The sequence below is a fragment of the Thalassophryne amazonica genome, chromosome 4 (genome assembly GCF_902500255.1).
Source record: "Thalassophryne amazonica chromosome 4, fThaAma1.1, whole genome shotgun sequence".
In the NCBI taxonomy this organism is placed as follows: Eukaryota; Metazoa; Chordata; class Actinopteri; order Batrachoidiformes; family Batrachoididae; genus Thalassophryne; species Thalassophryne amazonica.
In genome coordinates, this window is record NC_047106.1 from 31,597,106 (window position 1) to 31,616,655 (window position 19,550).

Genomic DNA, 19,550 nt, shown 5'->3' on the forward strand with positions numbered 1-19,550 from the left:
CCCACGTATACTTTATTTTATTTGGATGATGTTTACTTTTTTGATGAGGTTTAGTTTTGTGTGAAATTTATTTGTTTTATTTTATATTATTTGAATGGCGTTTACTTTTTAGTGACGTTGACTTTTAATAATGTTTATTTTATTTAGGTGTTAACTTTTTTAATGAGTTTTCCTTTTTGTCAGGTTCACTTGTTTTATTTTATTTTATTTTATTTAGATGACGTTTACTCTTTTATGTCGTTTTACTTAGGATATTTAATTTTATTTTATTAGGGGGTTATGTTTATTTTTGTGTTTTTCTTTCTTTTTTTTTCTTTTTGGTGATGTTTATCTTGCTCTTCTCTGCCAGCTTGCTTGACACCCAACTCAAAACCCGCCCCTAAGAACGTGATTGTCACCCAGACGTTGCCTCTGATTGGCCAGGCTTTGATCGCCCCTCCCTAAATGAATCACGTCATTGGTCGTCTGCTCTCTTGAATGAAGCGCCGCAGAGACGTGCGGCACGAGGCAGCAGGAAGCTGTGCGGAGCCGCAGCAACGAGCGACCGCACCAGTGGCAGCAACGCAAAGCGACACGACCACCGGGGGGCCTGTGGTGGTCGGAACCCGGATTTTCTGTGGACCAGAGGCGGCGCGCTCTCTCCCGGAGAGTGAATGAGGTTGATGCTGCTCTGCTGCACCTGGAAGGACGAACGTATGGGAGAGGAGGAAGGTAGGAGCAGCGGGCAGGCGCTCACCGCTTGCGGCGGAGGGCGCAGCGCATCCTCATTTCCCTCACAAACACGGAATGTGGAATAACTTTGAATAAAATTCTTATTATACTTTCTGAACACTGTATATGTCATTTGGTAAGATTTAAAAGCATCTCTCCTTGTGTAACCGTGGAACATCTGCAGGTAGCGTCAGCTGTTGTTATGCTGCCCCTGAAGCCATATTTTCCACCAGCTGATGCATCCATCGTGCTTTTGCACACACATTTCAAACATATAAATAAATATCAGGACCTGATCTGAGCTGATGGATGCAAAGGCTACACGAGTGTTTTAATGCAGCTCAAAAATGAGACATGTGACCCACATAAATAACGGTAAACTTGATTTGTAAGTGGAGAGTACATTAACAGAGTATTTGTTGTGTAGCTTCAGCCTCTTTAACACGTGCCCAGGGGCGTAGCCAGAATTTTAGAGGTGGTGGTAGTGGGGGGCATGTTCATGCAAGTAAGCTCTTTAATCTTGCGCTGGTGTAGAAATCATGAATGTTGTAAATGTTGCTGAAAGGTTAAATGTTGTTTAAAGTTTGGTTTACATTAGTGTGTCAAAACATGTTTTGTGCACATCCTCTCTAATGTGTATGGAGTCTATAACAGCAGTCTTGCACAGAGGATAGCGATACACACTCTGGAAGTGCAGCACATTTTAGAGTTTCACTGATCTGTGGGTGCACAGTGAATTCATTGTTTGCTGTTCTCTATTATTGAGGTCGACGCCACCTCACTTCTGGCGAAGTGGCCAATCCAATGGTGAGAATTTGTGGCTTGATGTGACTGGCTGCTCAGTGAAAATGTACTCGGTTTGTATGCTGTTCTATTGAAATCAGCTGGTTTTGTTTCTAGCTTGCTTCTATCAGCCAGCTGATAGCTATCACTGCCTGGAGGAGTGAGATTTATACATCAAGCTGGCCTGAAATGAACAATTGTACATTAAATTGACTTTATTGACAAGTCTCACCCCTTTGAAAAGTGACTAAATTACATATATTTGTACTGAGTTTGGCGAGGGCACTTGGGTAAAACCCGACCTTGAGAAAATGGTAATGTGGTGCGCACATGTAAAATCATTGTACGAGAGCCATTTCACTTCACCAAGCAAATGTTACTGACAATTGTGCCATTGTCCGTTTGCCTTGCTGATAGTCCTCAAAGCTTCTGTGATTTCAGGATCATCATATTCCTGAAATCTGTTGTCATATTAACATTGATAGTGTAAGTAAGTCCCTTTGACTGCTCCCTTGTTTTCACTTGGGGTCACCACAAAACCTGATTTGGCACAAGTTTTACACCGGATACCTTTCCTGACGCAACTCCACAATACATGGAGAAATGTGGCACAGGTTGGCGTTTGACCCCGGAAACTTCTGCACCAAAACCAAGCACGCTAACCACTTGGCCACCACCCCTGCCCCATTGATAGTGTGAATCCACATATATCAGTAGAGGAAACATAAACTTGAATGCTTCAACAATTTCAGGGACATGCCAGAGTGCTGTGCCAGATTGCATTGTGGGTAATGACAAATCACTAACAGTGCAGAGCAGTGTTTCTCAAACGTGTTTTTCTTTGGTTGGCGGTGTTTTTCCACTTCAAGTTTATAATGCCAAGTGTGATTGCTCCTGAGTCATCTACTCGAGTTGTTAATAAGTGTCATTCGGCAAAAACAAGTGAGTGTTTGTTTCTCTTATGTTTCTGTCAGCTATGCTGTTGCGTTAGCAATGGGAGCGCGTTGCATTCTCAGGGCAGCTGAGTGAAATGAGGATTGTAAGACTGCAGACTTGTGCACTGGAAGGCTGGTTTTAAAGTGTGACAGATCCCCCAGACAGTGACCATCCACAAAAAGACTGTGCTGTGTGCGCTGTAGGTAATGTAGCTCACCTCCGTCCGTGGTCAGATGGATTGGTTTTACCCTACAGTTGCATTAGCTACAAGCGACAGAGGTAAAGACCTGCCATTCATTTTCAGTCAGAGTGGATGTTTTGCAGTGACGAGCCCGTGATCACAATGCTGCCGGCTAGGCGTGGCTAAAACGGAAGCGATGTCCTATTTTATGTAAATGCTGAGCGACACGACACAGCGACTGCCGGTCCAACTGACAAGGCAGCCTGATGTCAGCTGGTTGCTTGTGCGAACAAACTAATCCAGTGGTGGGACATGCTCCGAAACTGCTGTATTTCTGTATAAACCTAAATATGTTTGGTATTTTTTTTCTCATCTTTTGTAAAAGTTAACGAGAAATAAACACTTCTAAATCTAAAAATGCTGTTTTTGTAAGCAGATAATCGCTCTGAAGTGATTTGAGACATTTTACATACTTGTTAGCATGCTAACTAGCATTACAGTAATGTCAGTGTGAAAGATGTTTAAGCGAAACAAATCAAGCAAACTTTGGTTTCATTAAGCAGTCAAGCATAGAGGAAAAACTCACATTGACTGTGTTAGGTTTTCCCATCCTTTATCATTAAACACTGTGCACATTAGCTGACCTTGCCCTTGGAATGTTCATGAGATGACAAACAATAACTACTTGTCACCCTCTTTGTATCTAATGTGACCGTAGAGTTAGCCCAGCAGGAAGAGTGATTTGAAAACGGCACAAATGCACTGGCGGGCTGTCACATTGTTTGTCTGGCGGCACATCATTGTTTGCCTGAATCCCCCAAATAAAGATCAAACAAAGTTCACATCCATTGGATTCTATGATATGTTACCCTGTAACATGATAACTAAGCATGACAGATGGTGCAAACTATTACCTTTTTAAAACCCTAATAACTTAACCAATAATTTGCAGATTTTAAGGAATTAAAATCTTGAATGACTTTCAGCCAGAGAGAAAGACTTGTGCTTTAAACTGTTCCACAGTGTTAAGTTGGGCTGCCAGGATGAGATTAGCGTCGAACATTACTCCGATATTCTGAGCTTCCAGTTTTGTGTTACAAGAAACAATTGAGGAGATGGAATCTCACTGACTGTACTGGGGTTTGGAGTCAGAAAGTTTGTAAAAAGCAATCCAGTTTTGGAGTTATTTAGCTGGATTCATCGCCACCAAGACACCCAGACAACCCAGAAGAAGTTATAAGCTTATGTGGCTGTGATTGGAGAAATTGTAAACAATGCTCTTTGCTTCATAGTGGAATAGAGCAGAGAAGAAAATTCTTCCACCAAAACAGATCAAATCTAGCCTTGCATCTCAGATGTACCTTCTGGTAATTTGTAGCTAAACTTTCAGGTCTTCTTTTTAAGAAAATCCTCCTCTGTACCACTCCGTCATGAAGCTGTATAACTGGTGATACATTCTATTCAAGTGCGTGCTGAAATATTTTCCTCAAAGCTGCTTAAAGGCTGTCAGAAACACTCACAAGTTCTCTGTTTTCAGCAATCTCTTTAGCTGTTTTTTTTTTTTTTTGTGAATGCCGGATATTTTGAGACCAGTCACGGAAGTACACAGAGTAATCCCGGTGTATCATTGGATGGTCACTAACAGCTTAAATCAAAGTTATGATTTCTGTGTGACATGTCCTTTAAATCTATTACTGAAAAATGCATTGATGGAAAAATTAACTCTTTCAGCCATTTCTGCAGGAAACAATGTTTTCTTGCAATCGCAATTAATATATTCAAATATTACATCTACTTCGGAAGTAAGACCCTAGTATTGAGGCATTGAACATACTCATTATGTGTTTGATCCTCAGTTGCTGCTGGTATTGAAATGAGACTTTAACTGAACCGCCAAAGTTAGAAATTATTAACATTATGTCTAAATCTAGGTACTCCACTTTGGGGAAACCCTGGTCCATAGGATTGAACAGGTGGGCTTTTGACCAGAGGATCTTCAGTTTGATTACTTTAACAAGTTTCTGAAATCCCTAAGATGATCCTGGTGTGCAGTCAAGTACCTTGAATGGCAGAATCCTGGCATTATTTTGCTGATCTTGGCAGTAATACAGTGAGTACAATTAGTACACTGTGATGTCAGCACTACAGTTGAGGTCAGCAATACACTTAATGTTAGCAATGCACTAATTATTTTCCTGAGGTCAGCAATTGGCAGTCAACATTTTCAGCAAGACACGATTGATGCAACACACCTGTTTTCCTGAGGTCAGCAATGCACTTCCTGTTAGTACTACACTTAATTTCAGCAATGTATGTACTTGATGTATTGCTGCCCCCACCCTGGAGGTCAGCAATACATGTAAGTTAATCAGTACACTGAATGTAATTAATATATTTAATTTCAGCCATGCATTATTTCTGAGGTCAGGAACACCTTTCTGCTATAAACTCTTACTGAAGCCATCGATATGCTTTCTTTTTTCAGCATTATGCTTAATTTCATTTTTCACTTTTGTTTGATACCTGTACCACATGTGATTGTATATTTGTCAGGATTCTACAGTTGTAAAATCAGCTGCTGTTGAATTAAAGATGGAGCTATGAGGTGCTGATGAGTTAAAAATGAAAACAGTCGTCTTTAGACGTGCGAAGACACTCAGAGCAGTGGTCGAGACATCACGTGTCAGACGGGGTGAAAAACATAAATTAATAAAGATGTAAGATGGAGAAAAGGAGAGCAAACACATCAGCCCAGACCTGCTTCCCAATACAGTTAGTAAAGGTACTCCAGCAAGACTGCTGACTCAGGCAGTAAAAAACAAACAAAAAAAATGTAATTCACTGCCACACAAATGCTCACCAAAATGTTTTGCAAACTGCTGAATGAATAATCAAAGCTGATTCTTCTCTTGTAAAATGGCAAACATGCACAAATATTCCCGTGTGTTCCATTGCACAACTGACACAGAGGGACGTTTAACTGGATTATTTTCATGTGTGTATGTGGGGGGGGTTAAAAGCATTTAGTCGCAGTAAAACTGTATCAACTTGAAGCCATTCTTTTGCTGATTGTGAATGATTTAGACTAGCATAAATAGAGCTAGGTTTCAGAATTGGCTCTGGGACTTGGCCATTCAGTTTTGATTTCTGAAGGGCATAACCAGTGGACGTAGACCAAAATGCCGCTGTACTCTAGTGGACAGATCTACAACCAATCAAAGCAATGTTAAGAGAAACTAACAGTGTCTACAAACCGCAACACCTTAGATAAGCTAATGTGGCTAGTAACATTAATAACATAAGATTGGCTTACAACGTTGTTTGACTTGGCATTATTATCGCATCACAAATTCCGAGTTATTGCTAAGCTAGGTAGATATCTACAACATCCATTTCATGTGGCTATTGTTGTTGTTCTTGATACTATTGTGCCCTTGAAGGGGTAAATTGTCATCAGTAGATACACTTGTACAGTGAAGACTGGTGGAACAAGACCAAAATGTCTCTATAGAATAGTGGCGGTCGCACATGAAGTATCATAGATTAGCTTCTTGTTCTTCTTGTAGTGTCTTTGGGGTGACAACAGTGCAGTTGAATGTCTTTCTGTTTGCAAAACACTGAAGAACATCTTTTTGGATATATTTAACAGAAGTTTGGTGATGAATGTTCAAGGTGGACATAGTTGAGCAAATTTGTTTAGTTTGTTCAATTCAGTGATTCATAAAAGCATCGAAAAACACCCAAACAAGTCCTTAAATGCAATACAAGATTTCTTCCTAAATATTAATCTAAAAGTTGTTGCAGATCCACACTTGTGAACTGCTGTCCCCGTTTAGTCCGAGTGTTGGATTATTAATATTTAGAACAGCGACACTGTCTGCAATGACTTTGAATCTTTACAGAGTGATGTTTTGAGATGCTGTCATTTGCATAAAATGGAACAAAACACTGACAAAATGTTGAAGCATGACCTTCACAGGGCATTTAAAAAAACACTTGGCAAGCTGTAGGCACAGTTACTTCATCCAGCATGAGTGACAAGAGATGTAATCCAATTGGAGAAGAGGGAAAAAAATGAAAAAAGTTTACATTCACATTCTGTCACATGTTCGAGAGGTAAAAACTCCTGTGCCTGGCACAGCTCAACTCTCTGCCACTCCGCCTTACTAGATTAAAGCTACTGCATGTAAATTTTGTAAATTGGAGCAAATACTATGTTTTTAACCTTTATAATATTTATGGCCTGTGCACAACATCAAGTAACATGAAATACAATGTAAGATGGCAAAATATGAAATTTGCATCAAATTTAAATTACCTCAAGTTGTGGCTCTTACAATACATTAAAAAAATAAAAAATTTTGAATGAATTATTTTATTCCATTCAGCATAGTCCCATTGACATCTGAGAAGGGCCTGTCATATGGAGAAAACGGCCCATTATTTCAGACACTGAGGTACCATTAGCACATACCACCCTTTTTGAAATATGAATCAGTGAGTGACAGATTAGAAGTGTCATGCTCCTCACGTCCTAGGCATGCTCACTTATCAGAAGTGATTAATTTTAGTACATGATTAATATTTTAGGGTTCTCTTAGGTGGGGTGGTGGCCAAGTGGTTAGTGTGCCAAGTTTCAGTGCGAAAGGTTCCTGGTTAACACCCCACTCTTGCCCATTTTTCCATGTATTGCGGCGTTGCATCAGGAAGGGCATCCAGTGTATCCAGTGTAAAACTCGTACTAAATCAACATTTAAGTCAGAGGTTAATCTTCATGTTGATTTGGCAAAAGTTTTACGCCGGATGCCCTTCCTAATGCAACTCCAGATCCACCTTGAATCTGTTGTGGTGACCCCAAAAGCAAGGGAGCAGTTGAAGGGACTTACTATTTCAGGGTTCTCTTCAGTAGCAGAGCTGCCACAAACAACTATTTTGATAGTCGACTAGTCAACAATTATTTTTGCGATTAGTCAACCAGTTGGATCATACGTAAATTGCAGCTTATCGCATTTTATCCATATCGATTCCGATTGATTTGATTTGTTTATTTAGCACAAAATAAAAAATACAGACATATAACAGAGAAAGAGAGAAAAAAAATACAATATAAATAAAGTGCAAGGGAGTGGTGGAAGCCAAAAGGCTTATAGAAAATCCACTCCCCAAACAAAGCAAACAGAATACAACAGAATTGCACCATTTTTTTTTTTTCAGACTAAAACAAATCACTGTAAATACTCCTGCAAGATCTTTGGTTTTAGTCCACTTTTATAGGTATATAAGGTGATATGTGGATTCATGAGGTGTACATTATCATTCCAAGATTTAACGCCATGATATCTGATGTGATGCTGATAACGAGTTGCTCTATGCAAGGGTAAATGCAAATGTGCAGCATGCCTAATAATAATTATGAATTTGTTGGTTATGCACAAAATAATATTTAATGAAGGAAGGCCACTTAATATCATAGAGCGCTCTGAAAGTTAGTTAAGAAAATATTTATATGAAAAATATTTAAGAGCTGCAGTTTAAAAAAACAGAAGTGCACTTGGAGCACAAGGTTTTGAATGAGTAGCTATTTGAGCAAATTTTTTCTGTAGAAATATTTTGTTTAAATAAGTTGCAAAGGTACCTCCCCATACAATATATAACTTAAATATGGATAAACTATAATATAATGTTAAAAGACATTTGTGATGTATTAAATATCTTATTTTGCCTATGATTCCTATTGACTTGATTTTTTTTTTTTTTTTTTTTACAAACATGATCAATGTGTTCTCTCCAAGACAGTTTCTCATCTATCCATATAGCTGAGACCCTTGATATTATTTCATTATCATTGCAAATTTTCATTACACCATGATTGCAGTTTTTAGTGCCAGCAAATAACGTAAAAATTAGACTTTTTTTTATATTTAATAATAATCTATTGGCTTTGAACCAGGTTGAATAATTACAAAGATCATCATTTAAAGTACTAACCTAACTATCAATATCTTTGCTGGAAATAAAAAGAGTAGTATCATCAGCGAACAACAAAGGGAATGTAGTAGTAGAAACGGATGCAAAATCATTAATATATATAATGAACAATAACGGTCCCAAAATTGAACCTTGAGGTACTCCACACTCTATACAATTGATATCCGATGTTTTTTCTTTCAGATAAATAATTACTAAGCCATGTGTATATAGCTGCCTTAAATCCATATTTGTTTAACTTTGAAAGCAAAATTTCATGATTTACTGTATCAAATGCTTTTGAGAGATCTAAAAATACACCAATACCAAACTCATTATTTTCCAAAGCTAAATGAATTCTATCCAATAATTTAATCAAAGCAATATAAGTTGAATGATTTTTCCGAAAACCATATTGATAATTATATAAAATTGAGTTCTTAAGCAATGATTTATTTAATCTCTTATAAACAAGTTTCTCCAGGATCTTTGAAAAACATAGCAAGACTGAGATAGGATGATAATTCGAAAAAGATGCAGAGTCACCTTTTTTAAACAGAGGTATGTTTTTTAGCGATCTTTAAATCAGAAGGTACCATGCCCGTTTTCAAAGACAATGGAAAAATATGTGTAAGTGGTTCAGAAATTTTACATTTAACAAATTTAATGACATATTTACTTATTCCATCATGGCCAGCTGCAGATAGATGCAGACCAGCAATGATTTCACAAACCTCATTGGAATTTGTGGGTTCAAATTCAACCATAGAAGGAAATGAACCTTTAATATAAGCCACAGGATTTATGTTTGTGGAGTCAGTTTTCTTTGCAAGAGAAGCACCAACATTTGAAAAGAAATTATTGAACTTGCAAGCGATATCAAAAGGATCAGAGAAACTTCTAGATCCATCTGAAAAAGTTGACGGATATTTTGATAAACATGTTTTCTTTGTAAGTAATTCATTGATTATTTTCCAGGTCCCTTTTAATATTGTTTATTAATTTATGAAAATTGTCACTGAAGTATTTCTTCTTTGCAGCCCTAACAAGAGTAGTGTATTTGTTTTTGTAGATTTTATAAGTTGATAAATTTAAAGGTGAAGGAGATGATAAATATTTTTTATACAACTTGTTTGTTCTGAATAAGGATTTTTGTAGTCCCTTAGAAAACCATGGGTTTTGCTTTCTAGACGTATCACCAGATAATTTAATGACTGGAAATGATTTTTTTTGTAGCTTCATTAAACATTTGCATAAAGGCCTGTTAGGCTAAATTGGGATCTGATTCCATATATATTTTTCAAAGGATATGTTCTCAAATTTCATTTTATTAGTAGTATTGAAATTTCTAGATTTGGCATATAACAATTTTCCAATTCCACAATTTGAAATATTGGAAAATGATCTGAAATATCCATAAACAATATTCCAGATTTCATTGCATAATTTAAGTTATTAAATAAAATATTATCTATTAATGTAGCAGAATATTCTGTAACTCTTGTTGGTTTGGTAATTGAGGGGAAAAGTAATTTGCATGAATATTATTTAAGAAATCATTAGTTGCACAATGAGTTTCCCCATTGAACAAATTTATATTAAAGTCACCAAGAATTTCACAGATTTTATCCTCCTTGTTAATGAGTTCCAGAATATTTGAAAAACACTGGTTGAAATTTACAACATCTGTATGTGGTGGCATATAAATACAACCAATTCTAAGATTTTTTTGTTCTGCTATCAGACAATATTTCTATGAAAATTGATTCTAAATCAGATTCACTTGAATTCATAAGATCAGATCGCACATTAAAATCCATATTTTTATGTACAAATATTGAAACTCCTCCTCCAGACTTTTGTTGTCTAACAAAGTGAGTAGAGTTATAAAGTGGCAAGTTATACAAGCCAGTGTCTTTACACTGCTCAGTCATCCATGATTCTGTAAGAGCAATTACAGAAAACCCATGATTCAAAGAGGATATAAAATGTGTCAAATTCTCATAATTTTTAGGAAGACTACAAATATTTAAATGTAAGACAGAAAATGTTTTATAAGTATTAGGATAAGATTGTAGAAGATGTTTGAATTTGAGTTTGTCATAATAATCACATGAATTAGTTATTTGCATTAGGAAAAAAAAATTCATATCAGGATCTGCTTGTAATCTGAGTTACATCATCTCAATCTAGTTCAAATTGATTGAATAACAAAGTCTCATTAACAGCAGAATAATCATAATTATCAAGAAGATGTCTTTCAAACTCTTCATCATTAAGTGAAGAGAATGGGAACATTAAACAACAACTTTCACAGAACCATGTACAATCTATTTTCTTAATTCTGTCCAAAAAAGTGCACATTTAGGATGAAATACATTTTTACAAAAAGAACAACCGATAAGCTGCAAACCTAATTGCTTCTGACATTTTGTGCATTTGTTATCACTATTCATGCAGTTGATGGACAATGAATTCCAAAATCACATAGAACTACTGAAATAAAAAAACAAACAAAACAAACAGAAAAATAAATAATAAATAAATAAAATAAAAAAAGTGTCGCATGTCAAACCTTTGTTGGCTGTGTTGGTCGGTGGGTGATAAGTTTGTCAAATCTTAAATATGCAATATCACCTCACTGTCTTGCCTCTTTCATTGCTGGAATCAGCTCCTTGCGTTTTTGTCTCACAGATTCAGAGAAGTCTTCATTAATGTAAATGCTTGATCCCTTTAAAAGCTTTGCCTTTTCCAACACAGCCATACGATCTTTATGCCTCAAAAATTTTACCACAATTGTTCTAGATTTATCACCTTGGCCTGGTTTATTACCACTATGATGCACACGCTCCATTTCAATATGCTTTGGGTCTAGTTTAAGTTTTTCAGAGATGATCATCCTTATCTTGTCCTCAGAGTCTGACCATTTCTCATGGTCGGACTTCTGAATTCCATCAAACACTAAATTATTCCATCGAGACTGGTTCTCCAGGTAATCAAATTTTCTAACCACATTGTTGTATGTGGAATCAAAAACAGACATGTCTTTTCTTATTTCTTTACACTTACGTGACAGATCATCAGAAATTAATTTGACATCATCAACCTCCTGAGTATATTGCTCAGAAGGAGGATTCCTTCTGAGCAATATACTCAGAAGGAGATTCCTTATTGATACCTCCTGTGAATTTTATTGTGTGCTACAAATAGGCTATACAGGTTTTCAGTGTCAGCATTTTATTGAGTCTTAAAGTAAATAAATATGAAATTGGTCTCTGGACATACATAAACTCTGCATGGTGGATCCTTGATCTCTGGACACAGATAAAAAAAAAAAAAAAAAAACCTGTAGTTTTTGTCGAAAGCATTTCCTTTCAGACATTGACGGCATGGATGTCTCCCCATACGTCTGAGCTGAGCTCAGCCGGTTGCTGGAGGCTGCAGCCATACAGTCTTGGGCTGCTGCATGTCAGCCAGGATGTCTCATTTTGGGAGGAAAACAAAAAACATTTTGATCAATTGTAGTTTATTGTTTAGAAAGCGGTGTCATTTGATTTAAACAGCGATTTGCTTTGAAGTTATTAATTCCAAGTGGACTCTCTTTCTAACGTGGCTCGGCGGTGCAGTGTTTGGAGCAACGGAATGGAGGACAGTTCTCGTTTCTTTCTCCCAACAAGACGGGACTCCCAGTTAGTCACTTTAATCTGCACAAAAGTGACTCACGATTGACATACGTGGTCTATTAGAAAAGAAACCGACCTTTTTATTTTTTTCAAAAACTATATGGATTTGAATCACGTGCGATTACATCAGACAAGCTTGAACCCTTGTACGCATGCGTGAGTTTTTTCACGCCTGTCAGTTGCGTCATTCGCCTGTGGGCAGGCTTTGAGTGAGGAGTGGTCCACCCCTCCCGTCTGTTTTTTCATTGTTTAGGAGTGGCTCAGAGACTGCCGCTTTGCTTGATCAAAATTTTTTTCAGAAACTGTAACGCACATCCGAGTGGACATCATTAGAGAAATTCAGCTGGTTTTCGGTGAAAATTTTAAGGGCTGATGAGAGATTATGGAGCGTTACTGTCGCTTTAAGGACAACCCATGGAGCCAGAGGGCGCACCGTGCTCCGAGCCGCTGTCGTCAGCCTGTTTCGAGCTGAAAACGTCCAAATTTAAGCCTCTGTTGACCCAGGACGTCGTGAGAGAACAGAAGTTTCAGAAGAGGTCGGGATCAGCAGTTTATCTGGACATTCCACTGTTAAAGGAGATTTTGTAATGAAAGACGTGCGGACGGATTCACGCGTCGGCAGGCAGCCGCTCATGGCCCCTGCGCCACAGAGAAACACCTCCGTGTTGATAACCATTCGTAAAATTTAGGCGGCTTTCGATGGTTTTCAGTCAAGTGAGTATCCGAGAAACTGTTTAACAGCTGGGCATGTTCAAACTTGTCCCGTAACGCTTCCAACGGAGGTGTTTCTCTGTGGCGCCGGGCCATGAGCGGCTGCCTGCCAACGCGTGAATCCATCCGCACGTCTTTCATTACAAAATCTCCTTTAACAGTGGAATGTCCGGATAAACTGCTGATCCCGACCTCTTCTGAAACTTCTGTTCTCTCACGACGTCCTGGGTCAACAGAGGCTTAAATTTGGACGTTTTCAGCTCGAAACAGGCTGACGACAGCGGCTCGGAGCACGGCGCGCCCTCCGGCTCCGTGGGTTGTCCTTAAAGCGACAGTAACGCTCCATAATCTCTCATCAGCCCTTAAAATTTTCACCTAAAACCAGCTGAATTTCTCTAATGGTGTCCACTCGGATGTGCCTTACAGTTTCTGAAAAAATTTTTGATCAAGCAAAGCGGCAGTCTCTGAGCCATTCCTAAACAATGAAAAAACAGACGGGAGGGGTGGACCACTCCTCACTCAAAGCCTGCCCACAGGCGAATGACGCAACTGACAGGCGTGAAAAACTCTCGCATGCCCACGAGGGTTCAAGCTTGTCTGACGTAATCGCACGTGATTCAAATCCATATAGTTTTTGAAAAAATAAGGTTGGATATCTTTCTAATAGACCTCGTATTTTAATGGCTTTGAGAGGGGATGAGAAGCGGATTTTCCGCTTCTGAAGAGGAGCGAAGCAAAGATCCAACAAAGCAGCGGATTGACGCACTGCTTCATTGGTTCAAAGCAAATGAATCGTTGACAACTAAATTAGTTGTAGACGGTTTCAATAGTCGACGTAGTCATGGCAGCCCTATTCAGTAGTAATTGCTCCATTACATGCTTTACATGTACATAGTGAATACCAAGCAGTAAGCGTTAATCATCTGAGATGAGGCCCACCCGCAAAAGTTGCAGTTCCTCGACTGGCTACTTGAGGCTAGGTCCAAAAGTCAGTAAGATCCCATGAAAGCCCATGTTATAAAATCTAACTTTTGGAGCAGACGAGTGTGATTTTTATTTATTTTTTTTTCTAACTTCTTAGTTGAAAATATTTTAAGCCAGAAGGTTATACATAATTGAGCATGCCCACTATGAGTAGTAGCTGCTGAGCGGCTCCAACTCTGTATCTGTACTTGCAGGACGCTTGATGCAGCAGGTACGTACTTGGTATGGAGGGCTGTCTGTCGATTTTTGAGCATTTTATTACAAATGTCTGGAATAATATAACTTGTGTGGTGAAACGTCCGAACAGATAATTGAAGAAAGATGTCCCTGCTGCAATATTTGCGCTGAGTGAAATTCTTGTCATATTTGATGTTGTATGCCAGCTGCTCGGCACATGCACCAGCTATCTGTAAATTGATCCGTTGGGTCCCATTAATGTTCGCTCACTCACGCATCTTCAACCGCTTATTCCCGGGGTGGCCAAGTTCGGTCCTCGAGAGCCACCTTCCTGACACTTAGTTGTCTCCCTGCTCCAACACACCTGAATCCAATGAAAGACTCGTTAGCAGACTTTTAATGAGCCTTACATTGGATTCAGGTGTGTTGGAGCAGCGAGACAACTAAGAGTGTCAGGAAGGTGGTTCTCGAGGACCGAACTTGGCCACCCCTGGCTTATTCCATTGAAGGGTCATGGGGGCTGGAGCCTATCCCAGCAACCACAGGGCGTGAGGTGGGGTCCACCCTCGAAAGGACACCAGCCTGTTGCAGGGCCACGCACAATCACACCCGCACACACCTACAGACAATTTAAAGTTTCCAATCCACCTAACCTGCATGTTTGTGCCTCAAGACAATCCTCTGGGAGGTCTACAGACAATTCCTTTGACTTCATGCTTGATTTGTGCTCTGTCAGCTGTGGGACCTGATATGTAGACAGGTGTGTGCCTTTCCAAATCATGTCCAATCAACTGAATTTACCCAGGTGGACTCCAGTTAAGCTGGAGAAACATTTCGAGGATGGTCATTGGAACAGGATGTACCTCAGCTCAATTTTGTGCTTCATGGCAAAGGCTGTGAATTAGAGCTGAAACAACTAATCAAGTTAATCGATTAAAATTGATTATTAAAATAATTGTCAACTAATTTAGTCATCGATTAGTTGCTAAATAACTGTTTTACCACAAATGTTTCATTTCTTCCATATCATCAACCGAGCTTTGCTTTGAATCTTGAACCAATGAAGGAGTGCTTTGAGCTGCTGCTTCGTTGGTTTCATTTGTTTTATTTCGCTTTATCTTAATTTTTCCCCACTAAAACCTAAAGAGCATATGTCTGTGAGGAATATTTACTTTTTTATGTTAAACTGACCTGTTATGGTCTTCTGAAACAGTTGATAGATGTATGTTATGCTAACGCTGATGCTAACACATTAGCATGTCTAAGGTGTTTTCAGTGTTAAAGTTAGCATTAAGCTGATGGCATTTCAGCATGTTTGTGCATTTGTTTTCTGTATAATAATTAATGGCTCAGCGTTTGTTGTCGTAAGAGTCAAATGTATTACAAATTATAATGTTTTAATTTATTTTTATTTATATATTAATAATAGCAACAATAATAATAGTAATAACTAATAATGCTACAATACAACTTTACAGAAAGAGACATGAGTCACATGTGTCATTGTGAAATGACCATATAGTTTACAAGTTATACAGAGAATGTTGCACATATGAGTCAGGCTACAGTTTTTGATTTAGGTTTAGGTTAACTGGTTATGCTAATTGCTCATTTGCTGCAACAAAAATACCTCTTTTCACCATATATTTTTATAACATTTGTATGTTTCAATGTTGTTTTATGGCAACTCAGCACATTGATAAAGCAATGTCATTTGAAATTATTTTTGTTCTTTATTATAAACTGTTTTATTCTTTATTATTTTATATTTCAACAGCCAAGGGACATTTGACGATTTGCTGATTTTCAAGTATTTTAAGTTTTCAAATAATGTTCTGTTGTTAAAGTGATGGAAGGAGAGAAAAATTGTTTCCCTGGCACATTTTTTAAAAATTCCCCACGAATCCGATTAATCTTGTCGAAACCCCATCAGATTCATCGATGATCCAAATAATCGTTTGTTGCAGCCCTACTGTGAATACTTATGTACATGTGATTTCTTAGCTTTTTATTTTTAATAAATTTGTAAAAATGTCAAAACTTTTTTAACATTGTCATTATGGGGTATTATGTGTAGAATTTTGAGGGGGAAAAACTTAATTTAATCCATTTTGGAATAAGGCTGTAACATAAAATGTGAGAACAGTGAAGCGCTGTGAATACTTTCTGGATGCACCGTTTAATGGTGCTGAGGAAGCATTAAATTGTAAAACAATCAAAAGGGACTACACCTTTAACAAACACTTTTTTTGTAGGAATCTGGATGTTGGCTTATCAGTTTTCCATCAATTTCTTTAGCATTACGTAATAGTTTGTACCTTTTTTTTTTTTTTTTTTTTTTTTTTTTTTTTTTTTTTTTTCCCCTCATTTGTCTTCCTTTCATGGCATTCTCACCTTATGACCTTTTAGAATGTGTAGCTTGGCAGAGGTAGTTTTGGTTGATCATTATTGCCTCTGGTTTGTGTTCTGTAATCTTTTACTTACCTTGTATTTGAGTATAATGATTCTTCACTTCCTCCCACTCGGGGCCTTTCAGGACAACATGATGTGTTTTAAGGAAAATTACCCGTAACCATGACGTGTGCCGCCACCTCCGTTCTTTCAGATGAAATGATTGACTTCTGCACACATGCACATTCTAGTCACTCTTTGCATTGCAGACAATGTTGTGCAAATCTGAAAATCCTTTTCAGGAAACTTGTCATTTTTACCTGTCTTATGAGAGATTGTTCTGAGCTTTGCGGTCTGCAGCTGGACGGATGAATCTCTTATCAGACTGTATATGGATCAAGTGGAAATCCATTTTAGTGAGTGAGTCATTTTTGCTACAGGAAGAAGGTTCTAGATTGGCTTCAATTTTATTTAAAATGTAAGTGGTAGTGCTTTAGGAATTTGGTGTTTGCTTCTGGTTGCTCATCTCACTATAGCGCCACCCATAGTAAATTTGGATTTTGTGGCTCTAGTGAAAAGTGTTACTGGGGGTGTTGATGCTGACAAATCGTATCCTTCATGACTTGAAGAAAAACTGTGTAGCCATGGTCCTATGCACGGTTTATAAAATTTAGTATGGAAAAGGTGTCAGACATTTTACCAAGTGGCCATTTCACTAAAAACCTGTCATACACCTGTGCTCAAAAGTTTACATACCCTGGCAGATTTTTTTTCTTCCCATTTTTCAGAGAATATGAATAACACACTTTTTTTTTAATACTCATGGTTAGTGGTTGGATGAAGCCACTTAATGTCCAACAACTGTGTTTACACTCTTTAAATCATAATGACAACAGAAACTACCCAACTGAATTGTGATCAAAAGTTTACATACCCCTGCTCTTAATACTGTGTATTGCTCCCTTTAACAGCAATGACAGCTTGGAGTCTTTTGTGGTAGTTGTGGGTGAAGCTCTTTAATAGTGAAACTGAATATGTATTGGACTTTATTTACATCATTTATGAAAAAATACAAACGGTATGGTACTCTGTGGTAAATCTGTGCGGAGTAGACAGTTCTCAAAAAATGACTGACTGTGTAAGAATGAGAACAGTGAGGAAAGCCACTAAGACACCCAGAAGAACCTATAGGCTTCCGTGGCTGTGATTGGAGAAATTGTGCATGGTGCATATTTTACATTTTGTATCTCCACTTATGTGCACTCTAACCTGCTGGTTAGAGTGCACTAAAACACCAGCTTGGAAGAAAAACTGGATGTGGGGACGGCATTCTTGCCATTTTTACCACGAGATGTTCTGATTTGTTGTCCTTGGGTGTGAACTGTCACCTGTGTCTTTTTAAGTTTAGTGTTTTTCACCTGTACTTTACTCATTTCACGTGTTTAGAAGTCCTTTACCCTTCTGATTTCTGGATTCTCCAATCACTGAAGTTGTTGGCTTTTTTGTTAAGATGTTGGTCACAGAAATCAGAAAGTGAAACTAGTTAAAATGTGAGTTCATCTGATAAAAGGTTGAATTTTCATTGTGTGTGTTTTATGACAAGTAATGGAAAAGAATGGGGCAGATCACCATAAAATGTTTTATAAAAAATATTAAGTGCAAATTAGTAGGCAGTAAATAGGCATCAGTTCTTACCTGCTCAATTGCAACATAATCTGAAATCTTTTTTTTTTTTTTTTTAATCTGTGTACTCATTTTCTCAAATTGTCGCAGAAATATCATACACGCTTCGACAATAGAAATTGACCATGTTAGTATGATTGGGTGACTCCTTTGCACCCTCTCTGTTGGGTTCCAGTAGTTGGTTGATCAGATTGTGATTCTTGAAGGTCCTATATATCATATCTGGGTCACATTATACAACAGTCCATGTCTGTAAAACCCCGTTTGCCCCCCTGGGTAAAAATAAGTCATGTTTCTTACTTCACTAAATAACATAATGTAGTACCAAGCAGTGGTGGGCACAGCTAACCAAAACGTTAGCTTTGAGAACAGATAATCAGCTAACTGAAAAGTTATCTTTTATCAAGCTAAACCGATAAACCAACCAAAAATTGATCAGAAGCTACAGATAACCGATAACTTCCAGTATTGTCTCCAGTACACTTACAACTGCTAACAAGCTGATTTTGAGTTTTAACACCAACATCGCTTCTGGTAGCATCAAAGGCGACTACAGACCCAAACAATGAGTCAGCACTTCTGTCTTTGTGCACCCTGCCCACTGCTGGAAGCCCCTGTTTACTACATAACTTGCAGCAGTGAAGCTCAACTCTCTACTCAATAGTGGCGTCACCGTGAGGCGGAGGTCTAGGAAAATAAAGCAGTGCTGACTTATGGTTTTGATTTATAAATAAAATTAATACAGACAGAATAACTCCATTAATGTCAATTCTGTCATTTGTACAAAGTTTAAAATATAGCATATATCTTTTAATTTTAAATAATGCACTAATTCTGAAGTTTTGTAACAAACACAGACAGATACCAAAGGGATTATGGGTAAAATGTGCCTCCGCTAACACTGGTTGAGTCATTCATTCTATGTAAAAACCAACACATTAATGTCAAGCCATTTTCAAAAAGTCAAGTTGTGAACTGATTTGACAACCAGCTGATATAACTGGGGTCAAAATAAATAGAACACTGCCAGCTACTGGCGTCCAGATGCTCATAATGCTATGAATACTACTGGCCAGTAGATGACAGTAGAGAACGGTAAAACTTGCCAAAACAAAATTCTAGATAACCCGTGTCTGCTACGTTTAAGATGCATGGAATTTTAATAAACACAAACTGAATTTCAGACATATATATATATATATATAATCTCACTCTGGAACAAAGATTACGTGTTTGACACAAGCAGGAATCTAAATCGCAAACAGGAATTGATTGCATTGATTCCAATTGAAAATAATGGAGAAGCAACCTAGGTTTCTTCTGGCATTGTTATATAAAACAAA

The 19,550-nt window shown here is 37.8% G+C and overlaps 1 protein-coding gene across 1 annotated transcript in view; it reads left to right on the plus strand.

Moving 5' to 3' along the window:
• The first annotated feature begins 475 nt into the window (after positions 1–475).
• Positions 476–19,550, plus strand: part of limk1a (LIM domain kinase 1a) — a 149,417-nt gene continuing 130,342 nt past the window's right edge. Inside the window, exon 1 of the mRNA XM_034169336.1 lies at positions 476–711. Within this exon, the coding sequence (XP_034025227.1) occupies positions 654–711 (58 nt within the window). The 5' untranslated portion in view covers positions 476–653. The remainder of the gene's footprint in view (positions 712–19,550) is intronic.